The sequence below is a fragment of the Cyphellophora attinorum genome (genome assembly GCF_001299255.1).
Source record: "Cyphellophora attinorum strain CBS 131958 chromosome Unknown Contig39, whole genome shotgun sequence".
NCBI lineage: Eukaryota > Fungi > Ascomycota > Eurotiomycetes > Chaetothyriales > Cyphellophoraceae > Cyphellophora > Cyphellophora attinorum.
In genome coordinates, this window is record NW_017253267.1 from 1 (window position 1) to 19,254 (window position 19,254).

The 19,254-nt window shown below is 54.1% G+C and overlaps 9 protein-coding genes across 9 annotated transcripts; 3 read left to right on the top strand and 6 right to left on the bottom strand.

Annotated features, from left to right (window-relative positions):
• Positions 1 to 108: 108 nt before the first annotated feature.
• On the bottom strand, positions 109 to 429 carry AB675_10913 (uncharacterized protein; the record flags this gene model as incomplete). Its single annotated transcript, XM_018139715.1, has 3 exons — positions 109 to 154; positions 225 to 265; positions 333 to 429. Coding segments are annotated over 3 exons (184 nt in total), but the record flags the coding sequence as incomplete, so codon positions are not given.
• Positions 430 to 2,206: 1,777 nt separating this feature from the next.
• Positions 2,207 to 5,452, top strand: AB675_10914 (uncharacterized protein; the record flags this gene model as incomplete). The annotated part of the gene is made up of 1 exon (XM_018139716.1): positions 2,207 to 5,452. One exon carries the CDS (start codon positions 2,207 to 2,209, stop codon positions 5,450 to 5,452), a length of 3,246 nt encoding a protein of 1,081 aa, XP_017995524.1.
• Positions 5,453 to 5,994: 542 nt separating this feature from the next.
• AB675_10915 (uncharacterized protein) lies at positions 5,995 to 6,789 on the bottom strand (the record flags this gene model as incomplete). Its single annotated transcript, XM_018139717.1, has 2 exons — positions 5,995 to 6,642; positions 6,691 to 6,789. 2 exons carry the CDS (start codon positions 6,787 to 6,789, stop codon positions 5,995 to 5,997), a joined length of 747 nt encoding a protein of 248 aa, XP_017995433.1.
• Positions 6,790 to 9,103: 2,314 nt separating this feature from the next.
• AB675_10916 (uncharacterized protein) lies at positions 9,104 to 9,554 on the bottom strand (the record flags this gene model as incomplete). Its single annotated transcript, XM_018139718.1, has 2 exons — positions 9,104 to 9,361; positions 9,423 to 9,554. The coding sequence occupies 2 exons, from the start codon at positions 9,552 to 9,554 to the stop codon at positions 9,104 to 9,106; spliced, it is 390 nt and encodes a 129-aa protein (XP_017995479.1).
• A 1,720-nt stretch (positions 9,555 to 11,274) lies between these two features.
• Positions 11,275 to 12,754, bottom strand: AB675_10917 (uncharacterized protein; the record flags this gene model as incomplete). Its single annotated transcript, XM_018139719.1, has 5 exons — positions 11,275 to 11,415; positions 11,467 to 11,771; positions 11,816 to 11,926; positions 11,970 to 12,295; positions 12,342 to 12,754. The coding sequence occupies 5 exons, from the start codon at positions 12,752 to 12,754 to the stop codon at positions 11,275 to 11,277; spliced, it is 1,296 nt and encodes a 431-aa protein (XP_017995496.1).
• Positions 12,755 to 13,036: 282 nt separating this feature from the next.
• On the top strand, positions 13,037 to 14,944 carry AB675_10918 (uncharacterized protein; the record flags this gene model as incomplete). The annotated part of the gene is made up of 1 exon (XM_018139720.1): positions 13,037 to 14,944. One exon carries the CDS (start codon positions 13,037 to 13,039, stop codon positions 14,942 to 14,944), a length of 1,908 nt encoding a protein of 635 aa, XP_017995470.1.
• Positions 14,945 to 15,232: 288 nt separating this feature from the next.
• AB675_10919 (uncharacterized protein) lies at positions 15,233 to 16,117 on the bottom strand (the record flags this gene model as incomplete). The annotated part of the gene is made up of 1 exon (XM_018139721.1): positions 15,233 to 16,117. The coding sequence occupies one exon, from the start codon at positions 16,115 to 16,117 to the stop codon at positions 15,233 to 15,235; it is 885 nt and encodes a 294-aa protein (XP_017995483.1).
• A 226-nt stretch (positions 16,118 to 16,343) lies between these two features.
• Positions 16,344 to 17,837, bottom strand: AB675_10920 (uncharacterized protein; the record flags this gene model as incomplete). Its single annotated transcript, XM_018139723.1, has 1 exon — positions 16,344 to 17,837. The coding sequence occupies one exon, from the start codon at positions 17,835 to 17,837 to the stop codon at positions 16,344 to 16,346; it is 1,494 nt and encodes a 497-aa protein (XP_017995484.1).
• A 421-nt stretch (positions 17,838 to 18,258) lies between these two features.
• AB675_10921 (putative phosphatase) lies at positions 18,259 to 19,228 on the top strand (the record flags this gene model as incomplete). Its single annotated transcript, XM_018139724.1, has 2 exons — positions 18,259 to 18,725; positions 18,775 to 19,228. The coding sequence occupies 2 exons, from the start codon at positions 18,259 to 18,261 to the stop codon at positions 19,226 to 19,228; spliced, it is 921 nt and encodes a 306-aa protein (XP_017995475.1).
• Positions 19,229 to 19,254: the final 26 nt, after the last annotated feature.

Consider the following 19,254-nt stretch of genomic DNA (forward strand, 5'->3'; position numbering starts at 1 on the left):
CTTGCCTACCGGACGCGAGAAGGGATCGTTCCTAACCGTTGACTTGGGTGGGACGTTTATCCAGATTAGCTCTGGACTATGCCTCGGGAGTATACCACAAGCACATACATTTATCTCCAACACAGTTCTCCTTGTCTTCATCGTCGTCGTCATTCTATGCTTGGTATTAGCGACCAAATTGAAACGCAAATCAGCCTTATCGCAGAGCGCGCTTTAGTACTTACGCCCATGGTCGCCGCAACAGGGCCAGTTGGTTTGCTGATGTCTGGATCTATGTATCAGTGACTAAGAACCAACGACTTCGAATAGATAGCTGAGGAACTGCATCTTACCGGCAGGTTTACTGCTGGTGGTGCCGGACAAGGCAGGCTCATCGTCATCGTCATCGTCGTCGAGCATCATTGGGTTGATGGCCTTGCCACCGGGCATATCAACTTGCAAATCGTGTAAGGAAGCGCCCAGATCGGGCGACAGCGACCTCCTCGGGACAACGAATCCCGGACTCGAAACAGACACAGACGAAACAGGCGAACGCGCGCGCGGAACCGACCTTTTAGGCGATGGTGTATCATCGCCAGAACTTACATCTGGGTCATTCCCCAGCCGAAACGTAGACAAACGGCCATCAGGCCCGAGCTTCGGGCAATTCTGGTGGAATGTGTACCTGCATTCCACAGTCAGTACAAACGGCAGTGTATTGTGGAGCTCTGAAACATACGTTGGCATCTTGTTGTGGCTGGAGTAAAAGCAGCGTCGATCGTCCGACTTTCGGCCGCATGTCAGAAACGACGGTCACGTGGACAGACGCGTAGGAAGCTTCGCAGTGGATCCTACGCGTCCCGCGTCCCGGTTTTGCCTCGAAGGACAACGTCATTGCCGCAATCCAGCAGCAGACGATACCTATGTGATAAAAGACAGTGAAGACCTCCATCTTGATGGCATCAATGAGGTTGATCTCGTCCGTGTGTTCCCACGACACATAGCATTTTGGCGCCCTATCGTGAGAAGTCAATAGGCCAGGAATCAGGTTGTGATCATCATTAACTTGTACTGCAGCAACCTCGAGCCATCCATCATGGGCAGCGATAGTGACGAGCCTTTCAGCATTGTTGCGGCAGTGCAAGACCGAACAACGAAGCGTTACTGGCGCGACCTCGCCCACACCGGCCAAGCGGCAGTTAGTAAGAAGAAATGCGAGGTCCATGGCAATTCCACACACATCTGAGGCGATGGGCACGATTGAGTACGCATAAGTCGATACGATTGCAAGTCATTCCCGAACAAAGTGCGGCTCTCTGCAGCGAGCCTCTGAACACAGACCAAGCGTCCGCCCATCCTGCGCCTGTCCGAGATTGGAGCAGTAGCTAAGAGTGAAGCTGCAACACTTTCGAGCTGACACCACTGCGGCAAAGGCGTTCGGCTGGCGGCACCGACGCGGCCGCGAGAACAAGACACAGGCACTGCCAGTCAAGCAATGCCACGACCCATTCATTCACCTGGGCTGGCCGGGCACATGGTGGCGACTTACCTAGGTCATGCGAATGGTAGTTTTGGGGGATCGTGTGAAGCAGTCAAGATGGGTTACAAAGGACTTGAGCGCAGAGCAGAGTCTGTGTTTCGTTTGCAGAGGTCGAATGACGAGTTGTCCGGTAGCCGGGGTGACGGGGTGATGGTCTGTCAATTGCCAGTTTCCAGTTGCCAGTCTTCTTCTCTCCACGTTGGTGATTTGGTGAAGCCTTGCCTCATGGTAAACCACAACAAAGGCTCTTTCTTCAACCGAGCTAGGCCTTTCTTTCAAACGCCGCCTTTGTGAAAGCAGCTTGCGCTGTCTTGTCAACGGGGAGGCTGAACATATTGCTGGCCTCTTACATTTCAACTCTCTTCCTCTCAACATCGCAGCTTACGCGTTATTGGCGTTCTGAACACTTTCTGCAACGAGTGCTTCTGCGAAGTATTGACCTCCAGCGCTGGTAAGTCTCCCTGCAGAGCAGTAGTACCTGTCCAACAGCAGCCTTCGCCGGCATCTATTCCTGCGGCCAGGGAGATGCTACCACGTGCATTAAGGACGCCAAATACTAATTCGAATTGACCACAGGCTACCATCAGCGCCTGTCGCGCACACGCCAGACAGTAGCAACGCGTCGCTGACCCCATTCAGCTCCCTCAACAAACTAGCTTCCGTGGCAAATGCTTGCGCATCCCCATCATGGCGTCAAGAACGAGGACTGAGGAGATCCTGTACAAGTACCTGCTTGAGGTCAACACTGAGCGTCGCCACAAAGATTTATTCGATGCAGTTCAGCAAGGAAGAGCGATCCCGGCACAGCATGAGACAGTTCAGCGCGCTCTTGCTGCCCGCATCAAAGAAGTCCATGCTTACATGGCCACTATCGCCGACGAAGATGCCGAACTCGCAGCCTCCGTCGCCGCCGTCAATGCAGGGCATTCCACCAACGACCAGGAGGATCAAGTACGCAAACTAATGATTGCCATCCGTGCGAGACTTGGCCTGGTCGTGGACCGATTGGGTGTTGAGGCTGGGAGCGATCCAAAACTTCACAATGCGATCCTGGCAAAGCGTCAGGGCAGTGCAACTCCCGAACAGAAAGAGCTTTGGGTCGTGGCTCGGCGCAACATTGTGACGAAGCTCGATCAAGAGCTGGGTCGTGTCAAGCCCGAGCCTCTCAAGAGCGAAGCCCGTCGAGCAGTGCCGGAACCATCCACCTCAGGAGTGTCCAAGCTATCCACATCAGGTCCTGTGAGTACTGATGCCGCCTCAGTCTTCTACACCAGGTATGATCCGAATGGATGGGATACAATCTGGGTCACACCCCTCAAGCACGAGTGTGCGCCTCGCGCCGTTGCCGCTTCCTTCAACGAGGCCAATCCTGCAGCCGTACCTCAGCTCAACTTCCAGGATCTCCTCTCAATCCTGGCTCGACGCGATCTGAGACAGCAAGCCGCAGATTTTGCAGGCATCTCTATCGACGAATACGAGAAAGAGGAAGAGGCCGACGGTATATCGTTCCAGTCTGTGGCTGTGGCGTTCGCGGTTTGGGCCGAAGAGAACAATCATGGTCCTTATCGGCTTGGGCTCGTGGTAGGTAGCTCTCCCAAGGAACTCCACGGCTATCGTGACGGACAGAGTCACCCGGATGGGCGGACCTTGTGGATACAGTCCGATGATGCAGAGCACGATGAAGAGATCATAGAATTCAACAAAGCCAAACCAGACGAGGCTGTCGGCAACCACTTCGCTGGCATCAAAGAGATCACCCACGACATGTCAGCCGATACACCCATCAATGTCCAATCTACAACTCAGACGCCGTTGTTGCCTACATCAGTCGTAACACAGGTCTCGGTGACGCCCGAGCCATCCGAGATCTATGATGGAGAAGATATCGAAGGCCATGTCTATCGATGCAAAGTCAACCATGTCAAAGTTGAAGATACTGAAATCGATCTCGAGGTCGGCGACATTGGCCGCATCATCAGAGTCAGCAAACGACATGACGGTGATTGGATCAAGGTCACAGTTCCAGCTCGGGGCGCAAATGACAACCGTGGTTTTGTTCCTCGCAATGTCGTCGATGTCGGCATCGGGAAGTGGGGAGAAATCACTGTTGCAGGTATTAATGTTCCGCTACCGGATCCTCCAGCGGTCAAAGTCCCTAAGGCCGGCACAGTGCTATCAAAGACTCTTCGAGCCATGACTCTTGCTCTGCGAGATAGCGACGATCTCCCTGTCAACCCCGTGCTTCGCAACGCGCTTGAGGATAACGCGACGCGGGACTCTCATCTTGTAACGATCGAGAAAGGTCTTCGAGAGACTGGATTCGAAGCTACGTTTGCGTTGGAGAGGTGGACTTTCGAAGATCTCAAAGCTACTGGCCAGCGAATTGTCACTCCCAACGGCAGTGGCAGTCCGTTCGATGACAAGTGTGGCATCTATCTGCGGCTGTTCTATGATTGTAACTCCGGAAGCGAGGATTACGAAGTCATCGTCAAGAAGTATGGCCGACCAAAGGATTCGATGTACGGAGGCAAGACCAAGCGCACATTTCCTAAGCGTGAGCAGGAACACGAGATGGCCGCGGACCCGACTTCAAAAAGTCACCACTACAGCGCTGCTGGACAGTGTGATCCTGAGCATGGAGTTCGCGCAGTCCCCTTCATCACCTTGCCGAGGAACGCTGTGGATTCCCTCTTTGCGCTTGCAGAGCAACTGACTATAATGTTGCTGGAACTAGGCGTACCCGTCATGAAAATCCAACACGATCAGCTGGAGATTGTTAGCGCGACCGAAGTTACGAAGCGCTCGTTTGTTGGGGGTTTCAGTTTCGCTGAAGATATTCGCATTGGACGAGTCATTCACCAGATCTCGCTCAAGGTCTCACAGCAGACTGGGTGGCTTGGGACGTTCAGCCGGAGTAAGTTCAGCGACAACCCTGGCATGGGATGCAACTGGCAAATGCCCGCGTGCGAAGGTTGGGGAGGAACAGTGACATGGGTCAAATTTGTGGAAGGCAACATCACTTACTACAGCCGACACGCGAAACAGTCAAAGGACGCGGGAAATGACCGTAAGACGAACGAAATTCAGTTACAGATCAAGGGCAAAAGAATGCGTCTTGGTTGCGAAGCTCCGAAGGGATGTGATGCTTTCGTGGTTGCGGAGATCACCAACGACGGGACTCCGCATCCTGCCAGTCTTGCTCGGCTGCCAAAGTTCCCCGTCTACGAAGGTCAAGATGCTGCCAACCAACTCGCCATTCGTCTTCTTTGGAAGGAGAAGAATGGTAAGTGGAAAGCCCAATACAGCCAAACTTCACAGGTCTGGACAAAGTTGGATCAGGACTACGCATTCTTCTCCTACGGCGCTGCAGTTGCACTCAAGGCATACTTCGAGCGAGAGCCGATTTCTTGTCCAGAGTGGTTCACAGACTTCGCCAAAGGAATCGGTGTGGCAGAATCTGTCCGAGAAGTGTCATTTTCCCATATGACTCAGACATACACGCTCACGGAGGTTCCTATCAAGCACGGCAGCCCCCGTGAGGTCGGGTTGCTAGGCGATCCAGCTCGAACTCGCAGTGTCATCGAGAACGACATCGGATACGAGAACATCGCTGCTGCTTGGCCGCCGGATTCCGCGGATAAGGGAAAGTCGTTGATGCAGACGCCGGTTAAGGGCAGACCCCGCTCTAACTGCGATGTTTGCCGCTACTTCGGTCGTGCTCCCTGTACGCAAATTGGGAACACCAACCAATGTCTGGGGTGCCTCAGAATGAATACTCCATGTTCTTGGACACCGACGAAGCGTCTTACGAGTAGAGGATGGGGTGTAGATGGCGATCTTGCGGCGAAAGAACAGGAGTTTTACGTGTCTCCACCACTGTGTGATGCTGTGGAAGAGATTTCTGACCCGGAAACTTTCTACGCCGAACTCTGAGAAGCAGGTGATGGTCGCGTTGACGGCTGACACTGGCCACCGGCTCCCAGAGCAGAATTGACCGCGTCAGATTGAGATTGATGAGTTACCTTTACCTTCGCCAGGGGCGGACTCGTGGCAACGCTCGTCGGATTTGGGAGGCGGACGTTATGAAGAGGGCTGTTCTGATGCCGCCCGAGCCACTTTGGCCGACAAGGCGCATGACTGACGATGCCATACGTAGGCAGTCAGTGGACTACAGAGAGAGTAGTGAGATATCATGTTGCAAAAAATGCACCGAACATGCCCAGTACTGAATGAAGAAAACGTATTCACCGTCTCTCCGGCGGCCCAATCTATCTATAGCCTAGCTCTAGCTTACTGTCATCTCAATCGCAGCCCGTCCAGCACCATGGCTATTGGGATCCAATGAAGGTGTTAGTTATCTGGCGCAGTCGCCTATCATAGGCACATCTCAAGAGCCAGCCCCCAGGATCCCAGCCATGAGGACCGTGATGTCTACCCGCCGCAATTAGCGCGTGTTCCACAACCGCGGACCTAGTCTATGCAGCATTCGGTCCAAGCGTAGGCTTCCGTGGTCGGGAATACAGATCTGACGGGCAGAACCTCCACGCCCCAGCATTTTTGCTTCCATACCAAAACATTAAGGCAGCGTTCAGAAGAAATCCGACGGGAGGGAAGTAGTGCTTGCCACCCTCGAACGTCTTGTCGTGCGTACCGAACAAGAAAGGCAGGTGATCAGCCTTGTCCGCACCCTCCATCGACTTTTGGACACCCTCCTTGAAGATCTTCTTGGCGACTTCCGAGCTGTACTCCTGCATGCGGAGAATACTGTCAATCTCGTTCGTCAGGTGCGCAGCAAGTGGATCCGTGAAGTCCTCCAAGATGGCCAGGAGATCTTCGCTCTTGTAGGCCGATGGGTCGGTGGTCTTGGCATATCGGCTAAGCTGTTCGAAGCCATGATGGAACAGCCTGTGTTCAGCGTGATTCTCCTTCAAGAGTGCAGGACAATTCGTTTGTTCTGCCCAGGGTGGGAATATGTAGGTCTCCTCACCATCGTGATGATGCAGCGTGACCTCGACGAAGATGGCGCAAAAATGGAGGAAATCGCGAATGTCCTTGGTCGTGGTGACATACGGCGCATGGTAATAGATGCTGTTGACTGCGCGGATCAAGCAGTTGTGGACGAGCTTGAGTGATGTGTTAGCGGCCTCCAGGGCTTGAAAATTGTCACTTACCGTCATCTCGACCGCAGCTCGTACAGCACCATGGCTCTTGGGATCCAGCGAAGGTGTTGGTATCAACGCCACCCGTGGTTCAACACTTTTCTGAGACATGTTAGGCAGCTCTGTCGGTTGTGAAAGACACTGAATGCCAGACCGCTGTCTTACATGTTGCACTGCTGGCTGTGTTAATCTGGGCGGCATTACTTCGCCAACCAATCGTGTTAGTCAATTAAGGCCACCCATTATCTCGATGCTCCATTAGGCAATATTCTGGGGGTCAGCATCCGATACCTGATCAATAGATGGATATTCATTGGCTGGCTGCGACTATGGTCGGTGAATATGATGTGCATGACCCGTAACCAGCCCTGCAAAACTACGAGCATGCACCAGGAACGCAATTGCTGAATCTTGACAGACCTTCAAGGTCAGGTGGCTGACTTAGTGGTGCGGAATCAGGCCGGTTGTGAATAAAGATACTGGGCTTTTTTCCTACGACGGCGTCCCTGACTAGGAAGTTCACCAGGTATCAATCTTTCGCTCAAGCGCGGCTCATCTCAAGCACACTGATTCGATCAGCATTATAGTGACAGGGCCTCAGCGCCCCCCCTGGCTATGAAAACCTACATGAGCAGCATTAGTGGTTCGAGGATGGAAGCTGGTCCTTTGAGAAAACGCCCAGTACTTGTAGTCACAGCTTGCCAGGCCGCAAAGTGCCAAATTCGGCCCTTCTTACGATCATCTGGATGTGTCTGATCGAACAATCCCGCAGCTTAGCGGCCAAGGTCGGGCGATTGACATGGAAGTCGCGAGATGATACAATACGTCTCGATATGCGCAATCGTTGACGACGATCTATCAGTCAACCCGAACAGCATGTAAGTGCTGCGTTGAATGCAATGCCGCAGTCTGCAGCGAATGGTGCGTGGCGCTACGTAGGCTTGGCAGTCTAGAACTTCAGCGTAATGAGGCCAACGATGCGACGTGATCTTCGCCGGATAGGCGGCGAAGGCGACGAGCGATTGCGCGACGGACCTACATGCTAGATCAACGGGAGTGCACAGGAGACGTGCATTTTTGCACTATGTGAGAAAGCCCTAGGAGCGACTTGCTCTTTCACGACTCGTGTTTTGCGACGTGATAATGCAGGCAGTGTCGAGAGCAGCAAATAGCCCACGAGGCTCGATCCGACTTCCCATGCTTGGGTCTTCCGCTGGCAAAACAACCTTGGGTAGCTGGGACCGGGAGGTGCCTTTGTGAAGAAACAACACTGTTGCAGGGTTGACTCCAATGACTGTGTAAGGCACGAGTCATGATCGTGCGCTCACAAGCGTCCGCTAGCGGGTCCATGGCACCTGGAGACCACATGAGATTCTATGGCACGATGATGTCGCGGGTTGCTTGGGCGACACTTGACGTTGACAATGTCTGACGCTGGAGGCTTGCGCGCACAGCGAAAGTTTGGCGGTATCAGAACTCAGTTTGTGGTGGCGGTCGAATTCTGTCGTTGGCAAGTCCGAGACGCGCCAGTATTCGGGTGCGTCATAAATTCGTGAGCGGCATCACAATCGTCGATGTTTTTTGGCACAGGATTGTGACAAGGTCCGACGCGGGCATAGACGAGGACGTGCCGTGTTGAAATGGCCATGTGCTATGTTACCCGTAGACCTCAACCCGACATTCGGACGCACCTTCCCGAAGTGCCGGCGAACTGTTGGCCCGAACGCAGCATCGACTGCAGTCGCGTTTCGAAGACTGGTCCATACCTGCCTTTCGCTAAGTCCACGGCCAAATGTCATGCATGTCGCAGGTTGAGACACAGCAACAGCTGTCAGCGCGAACGGGTCACATGTCAGCACATCTGTCCTTATTGTTTGCACATAGCTGCTCATGAATTGATGCATCGCATACGGGTACCTTTCAACTTTCAAGGCCTGTCAACTTGCGGGCGGTGCCTGGCTGCTTGCGATTTTATGGCGTAATTGGTAGGTCGATTGGCTGGGCATGTTTCATCGTTCGACAAGGTTCACAGGAAGCAATTACCGAAGGAAAGCCCGCTAGGCGAGGCACTAGTGAATGCTAGCCGAATGCCAAGGCCTACAGCGAGATTTGGCTGACTGACAACTGCAAGAAAGGAGAAGGCAGAATTTTGCGCAAAGCCACTGGCAGACAAAGTTGTGCTTGCAGCAAAGCAGTCGAGAGAAGAATGAAAGACAGTGAGGAAAGGGTCTTGATATTTTGCAATGCAATAATGCTTGTCTAACGTACTCATTGAGTATGGACATCAAAGGCCATGAATTCGTTATTGGACAGGACCCGATTAGTATAGTAGGTGGTATTTCCAGAACTCAAATCTTCTCATCTTCTAGGTACATCTCCCTGCAACCCGAATACCAATGCATGCAAATCAACAAACCAAAGATGCTTACAGCATCATGGCGAGACCGGCAACAGCAATGACACCAGCACCGACAGCACCCTTGTTGGCGGCACCGGTGTAAGCAGCAACGGGAGCCTTGGTGGTGTAGCTAGCAACTGGCTTGCTTGATGATGGGGCAGGAACCACAACCCAGGCGGAGGTTGAGGAGCTGACCGGTGCTGGTGCATCAGACCAGACGTAGGTGGAGCTGGCAGCAACGGGCTTGGTGGTGGTGGTTGTGGTGTAGTCAACCCAGGTGACTGGCTTGGTGGTGGTGGTGGTTGGCCTTGGTGGTGGTGGTAGTGTAGTCAGCCCAGGTCTTCACGGTGGTGGTCGTGGTGGCAGCCTTGGTGGTGGTCGAGGTGACAACCACGGGAGCATCACCCCAGTAGGTGGTCTCGCTGGGAGCAGCAGCCGCAAGGGCGATGAGGGAGGCAACGGCGAAGAAGGACTTCATTTTGATTATTGTTTTGGTTTTGGTTTAGCGAGTGACTAGAGTTGGACTCTTGAGTGATGCAGATCTGAACGATTGTAGACTGATGAAGAAAGGAAGAGAGAGGAAGACGGGATGCGGGCGAGCCTTAAATGCTCTGTCCAAGTGACCTACCTGTTTACCGATCCAGTGTAACCAGCTTGGAGGCAATTTCCACTGGTAGAGTGGTGAGTCAATTGAGTGATTGCCTGGATAGGTCCGGACTCTCCATCGAACAGCACTTGGGCAGAGACTAGTGGCTTGAAGTGGCGTTGAAATTGGCCATTCAGGAGAAGGTGTCCACTGTGTACCTGACTAGGGTAGCCGACTTACGAACCTTTGCCACGGGTGTTGCCCAAAGATAGAGCATGGAGTAGCCGAGAAAATCGACCGGGAAGAGTCGTGTGATGTGTGCGGCTTGTAGAGCAGCCTCTGCTCATCGCGTTTCTGCTGCCAGATCATGGCGGAATAGAGCTTTGTTGTCCACAGCCTGGAACTTCACCTGTGCACATCGAGAGCCTGTTGCAGGCAGATGCTGAGCCAAGACTGTGCTGTGCAGATGAGGCTCATGCGCATGGAGCCAATCAAAGTCTGGAGAGCACGTGCTGGAGCCTCCGTACCCAATCCTGTTGATCGTTCGTATGTTACAACGACCCAGCAACAGGCCGTTGACACCTGAAACTGGATCAGAACCGGCGTTTGCGTGGGAAATTGGGGTGGGTGGACCACGGAGGACAGCGATTCGAGAAAGTCGTAGAGAATCAGAGATTGGGATAGCCCACGTGCTCCGTCCACTCAGGAGTGACACAGCAGCTTCAAGCGAGAGCCAATCTAGCGTAAGCCTTTGTCCCGGCATAGAAATGCTTGACGACCGTGGAAAGTCATGACATCCACAAGCACCCAGTCTCGAGCGGAAGGAAGTTGTTTGGTAGGGGACGCGAGATGCAGCGAGATTGAGCGCTTAGGTTTGGCTTTTGGATCTTCGCTCAAAACAGCAAGATCTCCAGAGTTTGATGAGCTTATTTTTACCTAGAAGGCTTCCTCTGAGACAGGGGTCAGGCTTGCTGTTCTCTCCTTTTCCTTTCCACCCACGCCGGAGCTCTGGCCAAAGCGCACAAGCAATCGATACCGAAGTGACCGTAGTAGCGAAATGATTAGACGGCAGTAATCAAGCGCGGAATTGCTTGATTTTGCGCAAGATCAACGCCAAGCCTGAATCACGAAACGCTGGTCGCCCGTTGAGCTCTCAACCTGGCTACTCCGTCCATCAATCTCCAACGTTGCGCGCACGAACGTAGATCCACGCGCAAAGGCTTGCGGAAGGCAGTACGCCATGCCAATAGACCAAAATCTCACGCTCCGGCGGCAGAGTTGCGCGGGATGTGCGAATTCGCGCCTTTGATCGCGTGCTCTCAAGAAACAAGATTGGGCTGTAGCATGTTTGTTTATCCACCCACAAGCGAAGGCTTCGCGCGTGTATTTCGTGATTTCATGGCTGCGCTTGCGACCTTGAGTGAAGCCGAACCCCATGAATTTCGCTTGAGCTTAGGAATGAGACATCTCCTCAAAACCTCAACCAGATGCGGAAAGTTCGGCATGCTCTGATATTGGCACGATCTGCTTCGAGCAAATGCGAGAGGCTAAGAATATGCTCTTAGCATCGTTGATGGTTGACTCGACGTCGTACAGACGGGAGATGTTGAATTCACTGTGTAGTGATGACCGGCTCTTCAATCGCGTGCTTCGACATCTCACTGATACGAAAATACTCCTCGTCTGAACCGCTGGCAGAATGTCGCAGGGCTCGCACCACCAGTTCCCGACCATCGAGCAATATCTGGAAATTCTGAACGAGTCTCAGCATTCTGTGAACCTGTCGCATGAGCAGATTACATACCCAGAGGAGGGATCCTTGACAAAAGATTGGGAATCTCAAGAGCGGTGTGTCGAGCTCTGTCAGAACGCTGACTTCGGGAAAGCGAAGGACAGATGACAGACTCGAATCACTAATAAGCGACCTCAAGAGTGTGTGAAGGTGATCCTGAAGTCGAGCAAGTACTTGCCCTGGTAAGGGGTGGCGAATGATGGGACACAACAGAGCATACAACTCTTGGTAGCCCATATCGCGGGCTATCTCTGAAGCTGTCTGGTCACGGTAGGTCAGTCCCTCGTGCTCGTTGGTCCACGCCGTTCTCAATGTTCCTGCGACACGGTCAGACACACTTCGCACATAGTTGACAACTCACGAAAAGCGCCACGATCCAGCATCTGCGCAACTACCTCAATGGATGCACCGAGAAATGCAGCTTGGTGCAGCGGCGTCCACAGCGACAACTGGCGGAACTGGTGCGACGGTTCTAGACATGGTCAGCGGCGAAATCGGAAACCCAGTCAGCCTACTGAGGCGTGCCCCATTGATCCATTGCTCTCGAAATCGTTGAACGCCATCGTCTAGAACATCAAACACCAGATCCCATCGGCCCATATACGCGGCGTCCGCCAGCTCGTCTCGCGCGACTCGGTGCTCTCGAGTCAACTCATCTCTTGTCACCTGTCCGAGCCATACTTGATTGTCAGAATTGGGCGCATGTGCCTGATATACTGGAAGAAGCGAGCGTCGGTCGTGTCGCTGGTCATCTTTTTGAAACGGATTCTCATCGACGATCAAGTTTTCCGTCTTCTCGATCATCTGTTCAACTGCATCTTTTGTCACCACGCTCGAGAGTCTATCTCAGCTCAGCTTGGCACCGCGTTGACACAGAGCATGCTTACGCCGCCACGGCCGACATAGCCGTCATGACACTGCGCTCATGCGCCGCAAGTTCCTCCACCAGATCTTGGGCAACGCTCTTCTCCTGTAGCCATGATATTGCCACTTTCAGCTTCCCAGCGTTGCCTGCATCCACGATTTTCTCGATCAAGCTCTGTAGCTTTCGCAGCGTCGCTTCACAAGAATCCTGATCGAATGGAATCAGCACACCTCGAGCCTCCGGACCTACAAGTCGACCTGTAAGGCTTCGCAGGTTGGCCAAATGTACTCGCGTGTGCTCAACGCGCGTGAGTAGTTGTATGAGTAGCGCCTTTGTGCTCTTAGTCCGTTCAATGAAAGCACGAATGCTGGTCCCAACCGTGACACACGTGCCAATTAGGGCCAGCACGCCCGTCGTCAAGCTGATCGGGTCCATATCCCTTGCTTCCTTGACACTCGTCCGTTTCGTCACTCTCCCGAGGGTTTGAAGTCCCACGTGTCAGCAACGTGTGGGAAAGTGCAGAGGTGGGGTCCTGCAGTTCGGTTGGCGCCGCTCCCGCATACCCTGCATGATGCCGACGGTCCGGTCGAACTTGATGAACAACGTACTTCCCATCAGCATCCACAGCGCAACGCGTTCGCAAGCGTGTACCAGTGACTGTTCGAGGATGATACGGGAGTGACTCAACAGCGCCCCTGCTGTCGAGCGTCGTCAGCCATGTACACGTACACGTCTTCACAAACGCAGCGTCAAGATCCCCCCACACCATACAACATCCCCTCTCTAGGCGCAGCCGGCGGTCGATTGGCACCGACACTTGGAGCCATAATCCCAGGCTCGATACTCATCGGCCGTCCTGAATTTCTGCCACTCAATCTCGTCGCTCATATCTTGGCATACCTCGAAGATGATCCTGCGACACTTGCTGTACTATGCCGGACCAAGAAAGTGCTGTACTATATGGCTCTGCCACTGTTATGGAAGAATGTCACACTGCGGAACCACAGCACCGCAAGAAGACGAAAGCGCACATGCGATGGCGATATGAAGGAGGTGCCAGATGGCCTGGGCGGTGCGAGTCCTTTCGCCATGGGCTTGAACGCGCTGGTCACGCACCCAAATGCCGGAAAGCTGGTAAGGCGGCTACGCTTTGAAGATGCTGACGACAGCCACTTCGTCAGAGACGACGAAACTGAGGCGTGTTTGCGGATAGGAAGGATCAGCGAAAGCGCCATGATACTGAACATCTGCATTCGTGCAGCGCTCGATAAGTGCCACGACCTGGAGGACTTCGACTGGAACCTCTGCAGCCGGCTAATGCCCACAGTGTACGACGGTCTATCATCTTCATCAAACCTCAAGTCGTTGCATATCAGGATGCCCTCGCTACGGACGCCACAGCCGACGACGAACGTACCGGCAATGAAAGCCCTACGGAGGCTTGTCATCACCGACTACGATCCGCTATGCTTTCCAGACGATGTCTCGAATCTTATATACGAAGCCCAGCAGCTTGAGGACCTCCAGGTCCATTTCTCTCCGCGAATGCGCGAAGCCGGCGAGCCAAGCGTTCAGCTCACCCATCTGATGCGGAAGAACATCATGAACGAGCGGAAGCTTGTGCTGAAGCGGTTGGGCGTATACAACTTCTTCGGCAAGCCAGAAGCCGAGCTTACGACGAAAGCAGCCAACATTGCGACGGTCGAGGAGTTCACCTCGATCAACTCATTTGGCAAAGATGAAGGCGATACCAACGACCTGGCCTCTACCTTTGTAGATCACGGATGGACTGAGGGCGACGCAATACTCATGCCCAACCTCAAGGTCTGGAGGGTCGATCAGCTGCACAGAGGCCACCTGAAATCACTCAGAACGAAGAGGGGTCTCAAGAGCATTTACCTCTTGAATGCTCGACACGGTCAGTCATACCCTTCGCCTTACAATATGTCGAGCACTTCGGGGAGCACTTCAGACATAACGATGGACTCCACGCAAACATCCACGAACTCGTTCTCGTCATCATCCGGCCTGACCCGCTCTCCGTCAACACGCAGCGCACCCACCCTCCGGGGGGGCCTCCAGGACCTCTACCTCGACACGATCTGCAAATTTTCCGGGTCCAGCCTCCAACACCTCATCTTCCCACACAAATGGACCATCAACGCCGCCATGGTGGCTAAACTGATCCGCGCATGTCCGAATCTAACCCAATTATCAGCCTGCATCGAGTGCTCCGACGTGGAGTTTACCACAATTCTGCTACCGTTCCTGCGCCGTCTGACCGCCGTGCGCGTGTCTATATCGCCCACAACACGGCCTGACTGTAATATGATGACCCCAGAGGAGCGAGACCGACATTTGGACACGGAGGACTTCACGATGCTGTTGCGGGAGTGGTTGAGTGGGGAGGGCTATGATCAGTTGCGGTGGGTGGGGATGGGTGAGCGGGTGTGGGAGGCTGGTGGGTGGGAGGAGGTGGAGGTCTTGAGCGGTTCAGAGATGACGGGAGAGGGACAGGCGTCAAGGAACCCCGAGACAGTAATGAAGAGGCGGGTGCGGCGGGCGCAGCTGGAGGAGGTGAAGGATCTTGAAATCTGGCGGATGGACAGCCTGGACGTGATATAAGCTGACTCAAGCTGTTCGGCCCAGAAAGGAGCGTTTGTTCCATCCTCAACATACACGCCAAATTGCTTACAGCGGCCTCCCTGGCAGCCAACTTGATGATAGATTGATGCTTCAACTTGACGCTCAAGTGAGGCTCTTCCCAAGCTTCCCGGCTCGATCTGCAAAACAATTCCAGGCCTCAGAGCCCACCCTGACTCGAAGTCTAAAGACGCGCTGAGAACGCTTACGTTATGCCCGAACAACCCGGCGGACGTGGTGTGTGTGAATCTGACCACATGGCCGGTCCCATCATCTCGCCTTCACATCCCGCCGCTCCTTGAACAAATTCTTCACCCCACGCAACACAGGCGGCGCCTGCACCGCCGTTCCTGCATTCAATCCCCCGGTCCCTCCCACTAACCCATCCTTCCTTTTCGTTACCAACTCGGCCCAGATATCTCCCTCCTTCCCTTTCCTCTTCCCCTTCCGCTCCCTCCTAGCCTCATCCACGTCCATCCACAACAGTCCCTCCTCTTCTTTCTGATCCAAAACGTCCTCCTCGCGTTGCTGTTCCTTCTGGCGCAGCCTTTCCTCATCAGAGCGCCATGCAGCCTGCATACGGGCGAGGCGCTTGTTGTGTTTGGTGAGGTAGGCCTTTTCCTCGGTTGTAGGCGGTTTGGTGGAGTGCTTTGGAATGGAGGAGAGGGGCAGGGATTGGTCGACGCGGAGGGCGAAGTCGCGGAGTTTCTCGTTGGGGAGGATCTTGAGGGCCGGAGTATCTACTGCCGCTGGTGCTGTAGCAATCGTCGAATCTGCGCCGGCTTCGACTTGCGTGCCGTTCGTGCTAGTGTCGTTGTGTGATTGCTTTTTCTGCTTCTTTTTACCGTCCTTGGGTTTCTGAACAACGCCGTCGTCCAAGCCCTTGCGCAGCTTCTTGCCCTCGTTTTGGAACGCCATCATGCGGGCGAACTGCTTGGGTGTGTCGTCCATGGGTCTTGCCTGGTGCTGCTTACTGCCCGCACTATTCGGCTTCCGCCGCTTGTTGGATCGTTTCGCGGTCCCATCCTTGTCGTCGAGCGCAACCACGGCTTTGGGTCTGCTGGTAGCGGGGAGTGGTGCTGCTTTTGCGGTCGGCGGGAGATCGAAGTCGGCTTTATCATTGTCTTCGCGCTTGCGCTTATGCTTATGCGGCATCGTTTCGTTGTTGTTGCCGGCCACGTGGTGTTTTGGTACGTGGTGTCTGGGGATCGATGGTCTTCACGAAAAAAAGGTGCAGATTGGGGAAGCCGAGCGGAGGAGAATGACGAGCCTAAGTTTCACTGCCTGAGAAATGGAACGAGCCTTGACTGGATTTCGGCAGAGTAAATTCTACAGTCATGTACAACGATCAGGAACAGGTCTCTATTCCAGCAAAGATCTGTCACCTGGGCCGCAGAAGCGCCATCAGTAGGCCCGTCACCGCCGCGCCCGTCAGCATGCCCTCAAGCACATGCGTCGTCAGCTCCCTCTGTGTGACGACCAGAGTCCGTTGCTCGCTCCATAGCTGTTGGAAGGCCTCGGCGTAGTAGGCGTACCCGGATGCACTAGATGCAAAGACAACGTTGCCGTTTCCGTTCTGCTGCTGCTGCTCGGCAGCGATCTCCTTTGCCACCACCGCGTCTGCCGCTGCTTCGGCGTCTGCTTGCGATGTTGACGATGAAGGTGGCGTAGCGCCGCTGACAGCGTCCGCTATATGTTCTGCGATCGCTCCAGCGACAGCTTCGGCTTTAGCTTGCGCTCCTGTCGGTGGCGACGGGGCCATCGTCGGTGTCGATGTCGCTGTCGCGCCAGGGCTGGTGGCGGCTGCCGTCGCAGCAGCATGTGAGTCAACTGAACTTCTGAGCCCAGCGAGCTGGACATCACGCTCCTGCAAGGCAACCTCCACTTTCTCTTCAAACCCCTTCACTAGCCGCCTCCGCCGCCATGGCTCAATGAGAATCTGAAAGACCACAAACAACAGTACATTCAAGCCCATCAAACCCCAGGTGCCCCATGTGCTCATCTGCCGAATCTTGTCGCTCCAGACCTGTTCTTCATGATACCGTGCTAGAATAGCGCGACCGAGTTTCGTCGAAGCCTCCTCATAACGTGTCTCGGCATCTGCAACTTCCTTCTGCGCAGCAACCTCGGACTGCTCATTCGCGTGGTCGCTGCGGTACAGATTTGTGAAGCGCTCCAGATCATTGGGTGACCAGTTGTGTTTGCGATGTAGCAAGTCATTGACCTCGCGCTGCGTCGTAGACCGGGTTGCTACAGCCGCCGAGTAGGCGTCACGAGCAGACTTGACCTCTTGACGGGTACGTTGCACCAAAGATTCTTGTGCCGAAATGTCATTCTTCAGCTGTTCGATCGTCGTGTAGCCAGTGAGATCGTTCAGACGCCGCGAGGCGACGAAGAGGTGTGACTGGAAGTTGTCCATGAATGCGCCAAACCGTGCTCGCAGGTTCGCAGTCGTATCTGCTTGCGAGCTAGGAGTGGCACTCCTGCCAGCATCGTGTGAGGACTGCTGAGCTTGTGGAGATGCGCCGCTGGAGGTAGCTGGGGGCTCAACTATCGACGATGAGACTGGTCGTGTCTTTATGATCGTAGCTTCATCGTCTTCTTTGATTTCTGTCTTGGACTCCGCCGCAACAGCCGCACGTGCCTCGATCGAGTCATCTATGCGGTCTTTGGCGTCTTGGACTTTCCGCTCGATCTCCTTGCCCTTTTCCGAGTAGAAGCGCGCCTGCCTCACAATGGACGAGCTTTGTGCTGCCCATGGCTGCTTTGGCCGATGGAAATTCTGGTGTGGGAAAGCACGAGGCCTATGTACCGGCTTTGCGGCGCGGAACGCGGACCATAGAGCTTGAGAGAGGCGGCATGGTGCCTGCTGCATCTCTCAGCCCCAACTCAGCAGCTACGAAGGGCGAGATCGTCGGCTGTGGTCGCGATGTGAAGCAGCCTTGATTTCAGTTCTCGGTGCTCGAGGTGTGCATGTTGGAGCAACTTGGAGGTTCTCCAAGGCAGGGCTTAGCTATCTCAACTCCGGGCGGCATTGCCCAAGAGCTCAAGCCCCCACAGATGAATGAGTTCGCACGGCATTTCCACCGACAGTGGGCATGTCTTTCCGTTCTTTTCTGAGAATCTTATTGTCAGGAACACCAATCGGGGCTGTCGATGACGAACAACGTGGTTGATATCAAAATAATGTTGACCGATAAATTTCTTGAGCGTGGGTGGCTGCTCTGCATGATCAATAGTCCTTCTCTGGAAGCCGTGACGGATCACTAGCCCAGATCAGCTCAGACTCTGCGACGATGTCGCAGTCACTAGAGAGCCGGCTGGCTGCTAAGCCCAAGATCCTATTCTTTACAGACTTCGACGGCACAATCACACTTCAGGACACCAACGACTTCGTGACTGACAATTATGGCCATGGCTATGACACCCGGAGAGGCATTATGGACGAGATCCTAAAGGAAACCGAGACATTCCGAGGCGGTTTCCAGAAGATGCTTGATTCATGGAATATGCCTTTTCCCAAAGTCCTCGAGATCTTGAGCGAAAACATCCAGCTGGACCCGGGGTTTAAGGACTTCATGGTATGGGCTCGCTCAAACAAGGTCCCTGTCATTGTTCTCTCGAGCGGTATGTACGGCGTCATCGACACTTTGCTCAAGTTGCTACTTGGAGATGACCTAGCCTCCGACCTGGAGATCATCAGCAACACTACAAAGCCTATACCGCCCAAGAATAGCTTGGACGAAGCCAACGGCTGGACCATGTACGGCACATACTTCATGTTCCGTCGGCCCCTGCTAACATTGCTACAGTGAATTCCACGACGACTCAGGCTTTGGTCACGACAAGAGTCTGACCTTGCGAGAGTACGCCAAGGCGATCGAGAAGCTGCCTGCAGACCAGAGACCAACTATGCTATATGCCGGCGATGGAGTCAGTGATCTCTCAGCCGCCAGGGAGTCAGATCTCCTCTTCGCCAAGGAAGGACAGGATCTTGTCACCTATTGCGAGCGAGAAGGAATTCCGTTTACAACATTCAAAGACTGGACCGAAATAAAGCGAGAAACAGAACAAATCTTTTCCGGAGAGAAAAGTGTCAAGCGACTTGCTACGGAGAGCCTGCAGCGCGTGCGGACCAATTCGATCGAGAACCAGTCAAATCCGCCAAAGCCCAGGAGAGCAAGCTCGTTCGACCAAGCTGCGGCAGAGCAAGAGTTGAAGCGGCTGCGAAGCGGTGTTTCCGTCGAGGATGCGATCAAGGAATAGATCTTCCGTACGATATCCTGCATCCA